General features: G+C 38.9%; 2 protein-coding genes across 4 annotated transcripts in view; both read left to right on the top strand.

Annotated features, from left to right (window-relative positions):
• The window catches only part of LOC105222395 (protein-tyrosine sulfotransferase), a 136,479-nt gene that overhangs the window by 20,599 nt on the left and 101,385 nt on the right, over positions 1-14,495 (top strand). Inside the window, exon 1 of one of the 3 annotated variants that reach the window (XM_049455507.1) lies at positions 8,598-8,674. The exons of the other annotated variants lie outside the window; for them this stretch is intronic. The gene's annotated coding sequence lies outside the window, so the exon portion shown is untranslated. Of the gene's footprint in view, positions 1-8,597; positions 8,675-14,495 lie in introns of those variants that run through there. 3 annotated transcript variants of the gene reach the window in all.
• Positions 8,423-8,591, top strand: LOC125778363 (uncharacterized). The gene has a single exon (XM_049455536.1). The coding sequence runs from the start codon at positions 8,423-8,425 to the stop codon at positions 8,543-8,545; it is 123 nt and encodes a 40-aa protein (XP_049311493.1). The 3' UTR covers positions 8,546-8,591.

The following is a 14,495-nucleotide window of genomic DNA, read 5'->3' as shown; positions in this document are numbered from 1 at the left end:
ATTTTGATAGCATTATTGAAGTTCTCCGCTCTCAGATTTTAGATCAGCGAGCAAATATTAACGACATAGTAAAGGAGAGGACAACAGTATATAATGATTGCTTTAGTAATGAGTGATATAGTTTTCTTTAACAAAAGTTGAGAAAGTAAAAGTTAAAGTCTATATTGGATGCCCACCCATAAACTGCATCCGAAATCCAGCGCCTTTAAGATACCCATTGTGATACCGACGCGTCTAAAGTCCCCTCGCTCTATTGTTTTCTCTCTGAATCACCCCCCCACTTCTGTTGAAGTCCATCAATACAAAAGGTTTTAAGTCAGTAACCTCCGAGACGTCGTCGAGAAATCCTCGACCAATATTTGCGATTATTTTTCTATATAGAGCTTTATGGTCCCATAGAATATGTTTGATAGTGTTCTCCTCTTCTGGCTCTGACAGTTTCTACAGTAGTCGTTATATGGAAATCCTAATCTACTGACATGTTCGCCAATTAGACATAGATCTGTTAGCACTTACTTACTAGAGTTCTTATATCATTACTTTTACATTTTAATAGTCGGCATGTCTGACTCATATTCCATTCATCGTTTGTCTGCTTGTTGAGCAAGTTAGGGATTGTTTCCTCTGTGACTCAGCTATATTTATAACATATTTGCCAACTAATTATCTACAAGTAGCCAAAGGCATGAAAATTCTCTCTTTTCTGGAGTCTAATTGTATGATGATGTTCTGGCTAGTTCATCTGCTTCATCGCACCCAGGGATATCATTATGTTCTGGAACCCATTGGAGGTTGATTGTGAAGTAGAATGCTAGATTCACCAAGAGATCAAGACGAGAACCTTTGAGACTCACAGCCGTCTGTCTATCTATATTTAAAAAATATTCTTTATTGTCAGCACATTCCTTGTCAAAAAAAAGAAGTATTTCTCTTATTGCTGTTATCTCCGCTTGGAATACACTGCATTGGTCTGGTAGACGGAAGACGATTTTCGTATCTAGTTATGCTGAGAATACATCACCTCCCACTCTGTTTTCTAGTTTTATATCATCCGTATAGATGCTTGTTTCTTTGTCCATGTCCACCTCTTACCTTTAACACTCTGCTTTGGAAAGGAAGGCAATATTGGAATATAAATATTAATAATTTTTAAGAATCATAGAATGTCCGTTGTTGCTAGCGCCTAATAGGAAAGATTCCCTCTGTCTAAGAACTGATCTTGTTTCTATTTGCTTACAAAACAAGTCTGTTGGAGGCAATAAGTTTAGAATTAAGTTTTTTGCTTGGCTTGGCGTTGTTCTTAAATACAGATACTGCCTGCTTTTTTGTCCACTTTTTGTTTTACCGCGTATTTCTCCTCTGTTATTTGCCATCATACCAATATGCCTTAAGTCATATTCGGCATTACAACTGCAAGTAGAGCCAATGAGCTATGGAAGGCGTTATCTAGGAGCCAGCATATTTTTAGACGTGTAAAGTGTTGTAGCTGCTTTCCTTACTCTATCGTCTAAGTTTGGCTACAGGGTTTGGTACCGGATGCCTCCGTTGCTGTTGCTTTTCTGGAGCCAACCTTAGCTTCAGTTTCCTTGCTAGTGCTCGCCTTTATGCTCTGATCAAGTTTCACTCCTGCCTGTGCGCTGGCCATTCCCGAGCCCTTTATAAACCCTACTCTCTTCGAGGAGCTATTGGCCCCTTTTTGCTTTTTTACTGGAGATCCGGACTCTTTTAATTCCTTATTCATATCATATTTTAGACTCCTAAGTGTAGGGGAAAGCATGCCCACTTGCGCATTGCCTATGCTACGCAAGTAAGGCTATGTACCAGCAAGGTTGATCAACGACACGGATCGGAAGACACCTTGATCCAGCCTTTGTTGTATCCTCAAACTTAATAAAACTCCTTTCCTGAATGCTATGCTGTTGAGTTAACTAACAACCAGGTAGAAGGTTTGATTTTAGCTATATTTCTCAATGCATCAGGGGCGAACTGTTACGAGCTCGTCTCTGACTACGACGTGAATCTCTGGTATCTATTACCAGCCGGTACCATTGGGTTATTTAGGTCAGACACCCTTCTTTTCATAACAACGAAGTAGAATCCATTTGAATCTCACTGAATCGCTGTTGTTGTCGACTGCTTCAGTGATTATACGTTATTTTACCGACAAAAAAGAAATATATAATATATATAATATAGATTTAAAGCTAATTTAAATAATACGTTTCTGAGAAAGCGATCAAAAAATTTTCCAAGCGCCTAAAATTATGCCAAATAATTTTTAAAATGCTATTTTGTGCATTTCACATGTGGGAAGTTGTGCTCATCAAGTTTAGAAACTGCTATTTATAAAAGTCTTACTTATTTTTACTCAACTAGTTTCGGCTTTGTATCCGCATGTATGTATGTATGTTTGACTGCATTTGTATTTGTCGAGCAAATGTTATTTACGATGAAATTGCTGTTGTAGCTTAATACCTCGCGAAGGTAATGGCGCACACTTGTGCTGCATTTACGTGGATTAAACGCAGCTAAACTAGCTGAGCTATGTTGGCGTGTACATATGTATAAATATACTACATACACAGCTATATATAAATTTCTTGTATTTGCATCGCCATTCTGCAAGTGTAAATATGTATATGTGTATGCAAATCGCTTCGTACTTTGTAAAGAAAGGGCTAAAACTTGCAGCTACATATGCATTTATGTATGTTTATACATACATATATAAATAGAAGCGCTATGCAGCGGTAAATAGGTGTACTATTTAAATAAAAGCCAACGCGTCTAACAACAGCTGTACAAAGTTAACTGCTGCCGCTGCTGTTGCATGCAACATCTGTTGGATAAACGTGCGGAATTCGTCGGTGGTCATTAACTGAATTCATTTTCCACCGTTAAACTGTATTTACCTTCAACGATACATACGTCTGTGTGTATGTATGGTATTTGACTTTGGTTGTCTACAGTTGTGTTAAAACAAATTGAAAAATGTTAATTGAGTTGTATGCCTTACATACATAAAGTTGGTTACATTTTGGTTTCTAATTATATTTTCAGGTTGGAAAGTGCTTTTTCTTTTATTTTTTGGGGGATATCCGAAAGGTAGAGGGGTCCGAAAGGGTCTCGTCGTCAAACCTTCCTTGTGTTTGTTGACTTGCGTTTTTCGCAACATAAAGGAGGGTGCGTATCTTCGCTGCAACAAGATTGTGGTCCGAGTCCAAACTAAGACCTCAGAGCGTACGCATGTTTAAAACATTGGCAACGTGTCTTCCGTCTATCACAACATGATCTATTTGGTTGATGGCTTTTCAATCCGGAGACAGCCAGGTAGCTTGATGAATTTTCCTACGCTGGAACCTAGTACTGCAGATAACTACAATTCGGGCCCGGTGAAGTCGATCAGCCTCAATCGATGTGGAGATGTTTCATCATGGAAGCTGATTTTACTGACCGTTGCGCCAAAGATACCTTCTTTGCCTACTCTGGCGTTAAAGTCGCCAAACACGATTTTGACATCGTGACATTGGTCACATCGTCCTTTTCTTCCGTCGGGGCGTGAGTGCAAATCAGCGATATGTTGAAGAACGTCGCCTTGATGCGAATTGTTGCGTTTATCCATCAGGGGGAATTCCAGGACTCGACGACGGAGTCTCTCTCCCACCATGAATCCCACTCCGAATTTGGGCTCCTCTATATAGCCGCAAGGATCTACTCGCCTCAGTAGTACCGTCGATCGCAATGTGGACGGCGAATCATAGTCCTTATTATGTTTGCTGTGGTCATCAACAAAAGGGAGGTTTCTCTTCTGAGGCTGTTTATTGCTTTTCATTAGGGGCGTTTTTTACGTTGTAAAACCTAGCGCACAACTCTGGGGAGGAATGATTGGGCTTCTCACCTTAGCTCGCATTTAAATGGATGTTTTTGTGTTACCCTGAGCTTACTTGGTCTACGACCGGATGTCGTGACCTGCTGGAGCCATATGTAAAGAAATCGTTCTGAGTGACTGGCACTCCGAAAACTTTCCTCACTTGCGTGAACTTCTATACATGGTTCCATCCTCGATATTGCCTTGTGGGTGTTAAAAACTACTGCGAAGACCAAAAGCTATCCACATGGTTCTTCAAATAAGGAGTTTATGTTTTAAACTCCTCTAATCTCTCGCTTCAATATTCAAATTAAAATTTTTGATTACCCATCTTAAGACCTGATCTTTGTAGCATTTTCCTAGCGCAGGTGGCTGTCGTAAAGGTAGCAGTAAATCTACTGCTTCGGAGCGCAGTCTCTTTAAGGAATGGTTATTATTAACTCCGATAGTAGGGCAGTCATTTTAAGGTTGGGTTCGCTGACTGTGCGCTACAAACTAGTGAAAGAATGTCAAGACTCCTTATCTTCGGTATCGAGTTACTTTATGATTAGACTGGTTTGGATGCCTGGCAAAAGTGGTATTGCAGGAACACGTAAGGCTTCTGAGGCTGCCTGGACGGGTACTTCAGTCTCAATCACTAGGAATGAGTATGAGCTCCGTTGACATCTGGTGGTTTACTACTGTACTGGATACATCAAACCAACAGGCGGTCAACTACCAGCGGATGTGCAGTTGAAGGATACTTCTGACCAAGGTAAATCGTAAGAGGTCCAGGGAACTCTTCACACTAAGCGAAGTTCACCTTTCCGTGGTAGTCGGAGTTCTAACTGCGCACTGTTCGATCAAGATTCAGAGTAAGATTGAATATCTTACCGGATGCTAGTATCATCTCAACCATTCATGCTTTAATTTCCCGCTTTGGTCAAATCAAAGCAAATACGTCTCGAATCCGATACTTTCAGACACCCAGGTGAAAAAACGGAAAAGAAAGAAAGACCTACGCAGATTTTTGAAAGATTCAGGGTCGTCTTATTGGAAAAAATAGTTTTTTCCGCCTGGCTTCGAAGACGACTGTGCAAACAGTCTAATTGAGAATCTTCGCCATGTATTTCTTATAATGCCATTCCCATAATGCTCACCAAAAATATCATTTTAAAAGTCAAAGTGATAAAGTACCCTAGTCGAAGATTTGTGGGTGTTACTGGTTCGACCGAGCCACAACCTTTATAGAAAAAAGTTTATTCTAGAAGCATTGTGAAATATCCCAGTATATTTCTGATATTAAAATTCATTTCCCCGTTATAAAGTTATCCATTTCGAGGTTCCCTACTTTTTTAAAGAAAAAACACAGGAACTTCAAATTTACTGGGGAATGTTTATTATCATTCCAAAAAACATTCTTTGGCATTTATTTTTTGAAGATCATCTCTTTCAAATGTTGGTTTATCCGATAAACAACTCGTCTCCGCATGGTAGTCTCGTCATAGATGACGTCAACTTAGGCGCTGCCATTTTTTGGAACACCACTGTAAGCGGTCACAATCGCGTATGCAGATAAAATTGTGACCCGCTGTCAGTTTCACCGACGCGCTGTTTCGTTTTCGTGGGCGTTTGATGGTTGGCCATTCTCATTTGGGTTGGTCGGATGTAAAAAGAGATTATCAGCTGCGTTTGTTTGCTAAGTAAATACATAAATACACCAGTTTTTTTTGCAGAGTTTATTGCACATTTTATGTCTGTCGCTGCTGCTGCTGCTCCTGCTGTTGATGTCCCGCTTTGTGTTGCTGTTGTTGTTGTGGTTACTTTAACTGCTGGCTACACCTATTATAATTTGCTAGCTTAACAATGTATACACAAAGTTGTGAGCAGTAGTGAGCGGTAGCAGCGCTTCACTAATGCCGTGGAAAATTGTGGAAAATTACGGTAAATAAAAACGTAAACTCCAGTAAGGCGAAGTTCGTGTGGAACCAGACGTAGAATACTCTCGAAAGTTGTGGGAAGATAAAGGGGAAAATATAGGGTATTTTTTTTTTGTTTGAGGGAAGGAATTTCGCGGAGTGATAGCTGTCAAATCAACATTAAAGAATATATTATGGCAAATTGTCATGCAGATGTTACACCAAAACAATATTAAAATCTTATGAGCATTTAACTCTAAGGTTTAGTTTTTGAACGTTAATATTGAAAAGCATGTCGAATAAGTACAACTTCTGGTAGTCCGAAATAGTTTGAACAAGGCCGTATAAGAAGCCACGCAGCACGTTAATAAACACAAATTATTTTATTTATCGAACCCTATCAAGTTTAGAACTGACACCTGGTTGCAACAGTTTTATTAACTTTGCTTATTTATTATCAAATAATTTATTGAGTTCCAGGCGAAGCAAATTTTAATAAATTGTACTGAAAGAATTTATAAATATCATATTAAGAATAAGATGTCTGACATTTTCCACTTTTGATACTAAACCCCTTTAAGAGAGTTTCATGGAGGAGAAGATTAGTTTGCTAAAATTATCTTAAATCCAAAAAGCAAAAAAAAAGACGTTTATCCATCAGTGTCAGGACTTGGCGATGGCGACTCTCTCGCACCACGAATTCCACACTGATTTTGCGCTCCTTTATGTGCTCATTGTAGTAGATGCCACAAGGACTTGCTCGTCTCAGTTCTTGTTCCGTCCATCGCAATACTTGGACGGCGGTGACGTCAGCTTATACGCTTACGAGGGCATCAACCAGATGGGCAGCGTCGCCTTTTCAATTAAAGGACCGGAAATTCCAGTTGTATGCCCTTACATCGTAATCCTTAACACGTTTGCAGTATTCGTTATCAAAAAGAGGGTCCCTCATCCGAGGCTGTTGTGTCCTTTTCATTAGGGGTGCTTTCTTATGTGGCGGGTCCCAAACCCAGCGCAAAATCCAGTAGAGGGATGATTCGCCTTAAAACGGATGTTTTTTTGGCCACCTAGAGGATACTTGGTATAAGGCCGGAAGTCGTGAGCTGCTTGAGCCTTATGTAAAATAAACGTTTCTGCCCACTCTGAAGTGAATGGCGCTCAGAGAACTTTCCTCACTTACGTGAACTTCTGCACAAAGCTCCATGCTTCGTGCAGTTAACTATGGCGAATAAAGTAGACGAGTTATAGATCGATTTCATTTGTTCGTGACACTGTTGAAGGGCTTCAAAATGTCGTTGATTGTTTCAAATTTTACATTTTTAGATTTATCAGATTTATTTTTGGTGAGTTTACTCATGTGGTTTGTGATTTATGGGACTCCAAACAAAAGTCTATGGTTCCAGAGCTGATAATCCAATTTTTTGTTATCTATAGGTCGGCCTACTACGTAAGTTTTGTTGTAAATACTTTTAAGTAGTTAGTAGTTCTTGACTGAATAAAAAATTCGAGATCACTCCGGCAGCGCAGACCCAATTGAAGTGTAGATGATCTACATGAAGACGATTTGGGTCTTCCTACTAGTATGACAGATAAAATTTTTCTGGCTACAAGGTTGCTTTAACATACATATCTTATTGTGAATCTAAGGTGTAATGTCTACAATTCTGCTCGATAGGCAAGACAGGCCAACACCACCAGATCAAGTGGCCGACACCACCGTCCCCACGACAGTCGGATCTACGTAACCGGAAAGGCCCCGGATTTTGTATCCGGTCAGGGACTGTCAAGTCGACAGAATTCTGCTAATCAAGTCAACTCTTCACTTTTATAAGTCGATATTTTTAGATCGTTTGCTATATTGTAAAAACTACTGTCAGCTTCAAAAAAACTGTTGTACCCTACGTAGCATGTTGCGTGGGTATAAAAAAACAAAAAAAAAGCGTTGCACCTGTCGCTTAACTGTTTTTTCACCGCGCACGTCATTAAATGTATTTGTATGTAACGCTCAAGCATACAAAGCTATATACACATAAATATAAAAGCTGGCGCCTGTGAGTGTATGTGTTTGTAAATACGGTATAATCGGTGTTTTCCCTTTTCCACATTTTATTTATGTTTTAATCCTATCTCCGCGTGCAGTACTTTTATGGCGAGCAAGCAGTCAAGCCCCACCGCCGCAACAGCGTTTCCCGACCAGCCGTGCGCTTTAGCCTTTGAGCTTTGCAGGCGGCGATTTATCCACATACTACCACGTGCAAATAAACACACACATACACACACACGCGTAGACACGTTTACACGCAGCTACCATTTACATTTAATTAAAAGTACTTTAGCACAATTTTTATCCTTCTCGCCAACAGTTCTTCGTAGTTCTTTTCAGCCCACACCGAATTGCATAATATTTCATACGAACTCGCGCTGATTATAAGCAGCAGTACAGGCATGAGTACAAATACATATATAACTATAGATATACATATATGTTTACCTTTAACAGTGTGTGTGTCTACCTGTGTTGCGTAATTCCGCTGCAGCGGCTTTAAACCCACGTCCACCCAGCCTCACCTCTCAATATCTTTGTTTGTGTATTTTTGTATATGCATGTGTATGTAGGCATTATTTAACATGTTTTTCCCTTCGTTTGTTTACAGTGATGATGGAAAATATTACCGAAAGTTGGACCTATTATATGTACGTGCTGCTGACACTGGTTCCAGTCTATTTGGCATTTCAATTAATTAAGTTTTTCGGCTGGGAATTGTTTGTCAACAACTGACACAAACTACATACAACAACAACAACAATAACAATAACAAATACAAGTGAAAAAATAAAGTGTTTTCTAGCCGTGCCTAACTGCTGGTGGAAGCTGATAAAGCACAAATAAGCTCCAGTCTAACAAAATGTGAGTAGCCAAATTTGTTTTTGTTGTTTGAGGTGCAAAGTTTTGTTTGAAAACTAAATATGCTGTGCACATTAAACAGTTCTCTCACGTAATCAATTCTTTTACTCAAAATCACGTGCTATTTTGACATTTACCGTTAGTTTAAGCTTAAAAGTGTGGCAGCAACTCTATGTAATGCCTCAGCAAATTGGTAATTTTCCGTTGAGGAAAATTTAATATTATCTCTGATTAAATTTTAATTATATGCTAATAAGTAGAGAAAGTGATGGTCTTGAGTAAATGAGTCAGAGGCAGCTTCGATGGAACCTAAATTAATGTTTTTTCTGTTTTTGTTTTTGCATCGTGATTTCAACAATTTTATTTGGTATTTGAACCACAAATCCGATTTTCTCCGTATGTAAGCCACCTATCGGAGAACTTGGTGTTTCCTTTGTGGTCCGAATTTGATAATGAATCAGCTGATCAGTCGACGTGTCTACCGTATTGCTTTCCTGTGGTGTACTATTTTTCTGACGATCAGTAAACGGGTTTTTCAATAAGTGAGCTACAAATATATTTTTTTTTATTAAAACAAAAACAGTTTGGAATTTGAAATTCTTTATTCCTGTGTAAGTACATTTAATGGCATATTCGACGGTTTTAAGCACAAATCACCAAACTTGTTGACATTTGCTATGTGGCTTGTGTCGCCGTTCTGTTAGAACCACGTATTTTTCAAGTCCATATCATCCAATTTGGGCCAAAAATTTATCATTGAGCGTTAGCGATTCCTATCCATAGTAAAATGTCTCATAAACCGCAACAAAGCGCCATTTTTTAGGGGTGCAATGGTGACTCATGGAGTACGTGTGAATTGCTACCTGACCAATAATTCATATTTTGCTTATTGACGAAGCCATTCAGCCAGAAATGAGCCTAATCGCTGAAGATGATTTTTCGATGAAAACGGGATAATTTTCAGGTTTTTCTTCAGCTCAATTCACGAACACACGACGATTCTGGTAGCCAAGCGGCTTCAGTTCTTATGTCAATTTGATCATGTAAAGATGTGGGCCAAGATCTTTTCGCAAAACTCGCCTCAACAACGTCACAGAGATGCAAAACACTTGAGAACGACGTGTGAGAAAGTGAATTGATGCGCTAGTGACAGAAATACTCTCGACACTACGAGCACTTCTTTGTCTAACTGGCACTGGAACATTTTTTGTTTTTTTTTTTTTGCCTGTGGATTCAAATTATTCCACTAAACGCTCAATTGTTGATCTGACAGGACGATTATGACGACCGTAAACTGAACGTACCGCTCTTAGAGTTGAGGCTACTGACTCCGAATTTCGTTAGTAAATTTTAATAATTTCGACTCGTTGTTGGATCGAATATTTTCCCCAGATGAAATGGCAAACCAATATATAGCTCAATTTTTAATTCTTTTTGATTCTTTCCCTTTCCAGTACAGAAAATCAAGAAGCAATTAATATAACCAAAAATTATCCAAATTCAGCCAAAACTGTTTAAGCTCCTAGATACCGAATATGTGGACAGTAGTATCTATAGTTGACTTTTTACCGCAGATATCGGTCAGTGTGTGAGATATATAATAAATTAACGGTTAATTCTTCCCTGACAATGTTTTGTTTCTGTGTCAAAAATAGGTTGAATAGAGTCAATATTGCTCTTAGCCCCTATATACGAGTACCTAATAAAAAGATTTTCGAACTTCCAGGTGACTTTATACCGCATATGTCAGCCAATATGTGAGTTATCTCAATGAAAGTGAGAGTGGGTGTTTCATTGATCACTGTATGACTTTGTGCTTCAAATTAATAAAATTGGGAGAAATACTTGATAATTAACATATGATATCCGGGTGACATTACTCTATATGATTGGTGATGGGTTGTGAGAAACCCTAATGAAACTCAGACAACATTTTATTAGTATGTTGCATGTTAATAGTATGTGTTTAAATTTGAATTATCTATATTTCGACATTGGAAACATCAAATACCATTCGGAAAGTGAAAGATATTCAGTAAAAAGTCTAAAATTTACGAAATGGGTCGCTATTCACTATTCTATAGTTCGCAGATTGAGCAGAAGATCGTTTGACCGAGGATGGTCAATTTGACCGAAAAATCATCTTTTCGGACGAGGCCCATTTCCACCTCGATGGTTACGTTAACAAGCAGAATTGTCGCATTTGGGGCACAGAAAACCCGCACGTAATCGTCGAGAAGCCAATGAACCCAGCACGAATCACTGTATGGTGCGGATTTTGGTCTGGTGGATCCATCGGCACATTTTTCTTCGAAAATGAAGAAGAAACCGTAACCATCAGTAGTGAGCGATATCGCGCAATGTTAACCGAATTTTTCTTCAAGCAAATTGAAGAGGAAGACCTGGAAAACATTTGGTATCAGCAGGACGGCGCTACGTGCCATACAGCAAACGCTAAACTCAATCTTTTACGCCCCATCTTCGAAATTTAAAATGTTGGATGGCCCACCCTATATATAATTACTTCGATTCCGATCGTCTGATTGACGTTTTGCACCTTAAAGTATTCTCCTGACTTTCTTTCTTGTAAGTTGCAAGAGTATAAAATGCTCAAATGCACTCGACCTTAACCCTTCCTTACTTGTTCGTTATTAGCATCCTATTTCTATATGATATATCATCACCAGTGTTTCTTTTATAAAAAAAAATTAATAATACAAAATTAACCAATAATTTCAATGAAAAAAGTTCGGTTGCTATAATTGCTGTTTTTTATTAATTATTTAATTTAATTTTTATTCGCATTTAATTTTTTGCTTTCACTAAACTTAGCCATAGTGCTACTACGGTTGTTATTGAAAGTTGTAATGATTTCCTAATTTCATAATGACATTTGCAACGCTTAATTAAAGCTTCACAGTTGAACAAATTTGCGAAACTGTGAGCGATAATTATGAACATTTTAACAACAACTGTAGCGATGCAAAGTAATTTTGAAGCACAGAAATTTCTATGTTGAGTTTCGTAGTTCATTTGACCGCTAGAGATACACATACATGCTTAAAAGGGCGGTTTGATAAGTAAGACAGTGACTTGAACAGAGAAGTTTACATAACTTATTGCACTCAGGCAGTTCTATGCATCAGAGAGGGTCCATTCTTTTCTATAAAATCGCGTATGCGGGAAATGTTCTATGGATCATTTTGAACAAAGGAATATGGGTCTAAATTCGGTTCATGATATAGTGGTCCGATCATTCGGATATATCAGAAACTGACGAACACTTCACCATAATTCATATAGCTGTGACATAGAGCGTATGACAATATATTTAGCTGCACTGCGTACTTTCCATAACAGCGATATTGATTTTGCTAAGAGATCGGAAGACCTATTACGGTTTACACTGGGTTAGAAGGCGCAGAAGTTTTCGTTGTTTGCCATTGCTTGCTGATCTCATTGGACCAAAGGTCCAACGTCAGAGTGCATGATGATATCAGAAAACCTACTCACTTCCAATCGGATAAAAAAGGGAAAGGGTGGTCTCCCAAATCCTAAAGAAGTCTAATATGGAAGAAGCTTGAAGGTTTTGCTAATGAGGCCATGAACTCCTCAACTAGCTTTGAGCACACAGTTAGCGAGCTCATAGTCTGCGATAGTCATTCTTCCCTTTCGCTGTTTGACGCCAATCGAAGATTTCAAGTGTAGCCAGGTCCTACTCCACTTGATCTTTCCAACGGAGTTGAGGTCTTAACCTTCCTCTGCTTCTCCCAGCGGGTACTGCGTCGAATACTCTTAGAGCTGGAGTGTTTTCATCCATGCGGACGACATGATCCAGCCAGCGCAGCCGCTGTCTATTAATTCGCTGAAGGTAAGCTAAAGTGAGGAGGCGAAACATCACTCCCCAGGAGTTAACGTTTCGTTTAGTATTTCGCACCGACTTATTGCACTTGTTGGCATCATTTAGAAGCGAATCCTTCACCGAAAAGCACTACCTTACCTGACCGCCCTCGTATTGGCATTTGCTGCAGAAATATTTTACTAAAACTTCTACTTATACCGTTACTTTTCAAAAGTTATACTTCCATGTATGCAGTGGTCTGTTGCCGACCAGAGCCATGAAGTCTTGCAGTCTTCCAGCGCCTGCATCAGAACGCATAAATTTTGTGGAAATCTATTTAAGCCAACAAATGAAACAAAAGTACTAATTTGAGTGGAAGAAATTATGAATACATGGCCTCAAAGTTTTTCCCCATTTTCTACTATTAAAATTGCGGTCAAAGTTTAATTGCTTGCATACTCACACACACAAACACACATCCACGCAGCACAAAGCAAAGGAAATTGTACAAAAAAGACACAGCAAAGAGAGCTGCCACCAGCCACCAGCCACCCGACTCCACTTCATTCTCGCATATTGCTGGATCCAGGTCTCCCGTGTGGCTCTGCTCTTTGCGGCATTTGCATTTTTGCGCAAAATGCTGGTTTTGTACCCAGCGACCAAGTGAGTGCGACTGCGAGAGTTCGACTGGCCGGTAGTTAGACGACTGCCAGCACATCTGCTTGCTTTGGTGGATAAAAATGAAAGTGCAAAAAATATTATTATTATTATTACAAACACATTTTGTTGAGTTAAAAGTTTGCATAAGTCTCTCCGCAGTTTTCATGTTTGAGAGTGTATATGTGTGTTTGTATGTGCCTACATGTATATGTGTGTGGTCGCTAGGTAACCATGTGCTTTGTCCTGTTGGTGTCGTTGGCACTTTCTATGCCTGCTGTTTCCTTTCAGTGTATAATAACAAAAACAACAGACAACAACAACAACAACATTTGTGCGCACGCAAAGCGTCGGAATTTCGTAATTAGAATAGTTAAGTGTTGAACAGGCGACAGTCGTAGATTTGCACATGACACCGTCTGTCCACACACACACACTTACACACAAACTATGTAAATAAAAGACAAATGTGTGTAACTGTCTGCATGTATGGCTGTATGTGGCACATGGCAAAAGGTGTCATGCACATGACTCCAGAACGTCGGTCACACGACGCAGCACATGGCAAGGTGGCTTTGTGCTGCTGACCCGCTCTACGCCGTACAGCACGTTCTCTGTTTGTATGGTATGCACTTGTATGTGTGTCTGAGCCAACAACTCGACTACCGGTCTTCATTTCTGGTCATAATATTCTTTTGTATATATATTTATTGTGGGCAGCCATGTTCGGTTACAAGCTGCGGCTCTTACATATATGTATGCATACACGCACATACGAGTACACATAGTAGGTATGTGAGTGTAACTGCAAAGGCAAAGATAATAAATTTATGAGTATTTATTGTAAGCTTTAAACATTCAGTCTGATAGTTGGAATTCAGCAATCTTCAGCTTTTGTGTACTAACACACACACAGTCATGGTACTAATCTAATGCATTTCTTGCTAAAATTTGCATATTGAACCAGCAGTCAGATTTTAGAAGATTATTTTGAATTCTAATAATTTTATCCTATTTGAGATTTCTGAACGTCACTGAGTACATATGTATGGTGAGAAAATGTACATATTTAGGATATACATATGTGACACGAATACCTCTGTTTCTTCAAAATTAAGTCGTTTGCAGGTGTAAAAAAACCCTTATTTTCGTAATTTTTTTTTTTTGAAGTGGAATTTTTTTTATAAATACATTGAATAATTTACATTTACAGACATTAATGTGGTTAAATAATCGGTGATTAATTTTGATTTTTTTCCCCTTGATATTGTATCCGATATCCAAGAGAACCTCCGGAAAAACGTGTCTGGTGGTGAGGAAGATTTT

Source organism: Bactrocera dorsalis, chromosome 4 (assembly GCF_023373825.1).
Source record: "Bactrocera dorsalis isolate Fly_Bdor chromosome 4, ASM2337382v1, whole genome shotgun sequence".
NCBI classification, from domain to species: Eukaryota; Metazoa; Arthropoda; class Insecta; order Diptera; family Tephritidae; genus Bactrocera; species Bactrocera dorsalis.
Note: the sequence above shows the minus strand (reverse complement) of the source record. Positions and strands in the feature narration are given on the sequence as shown.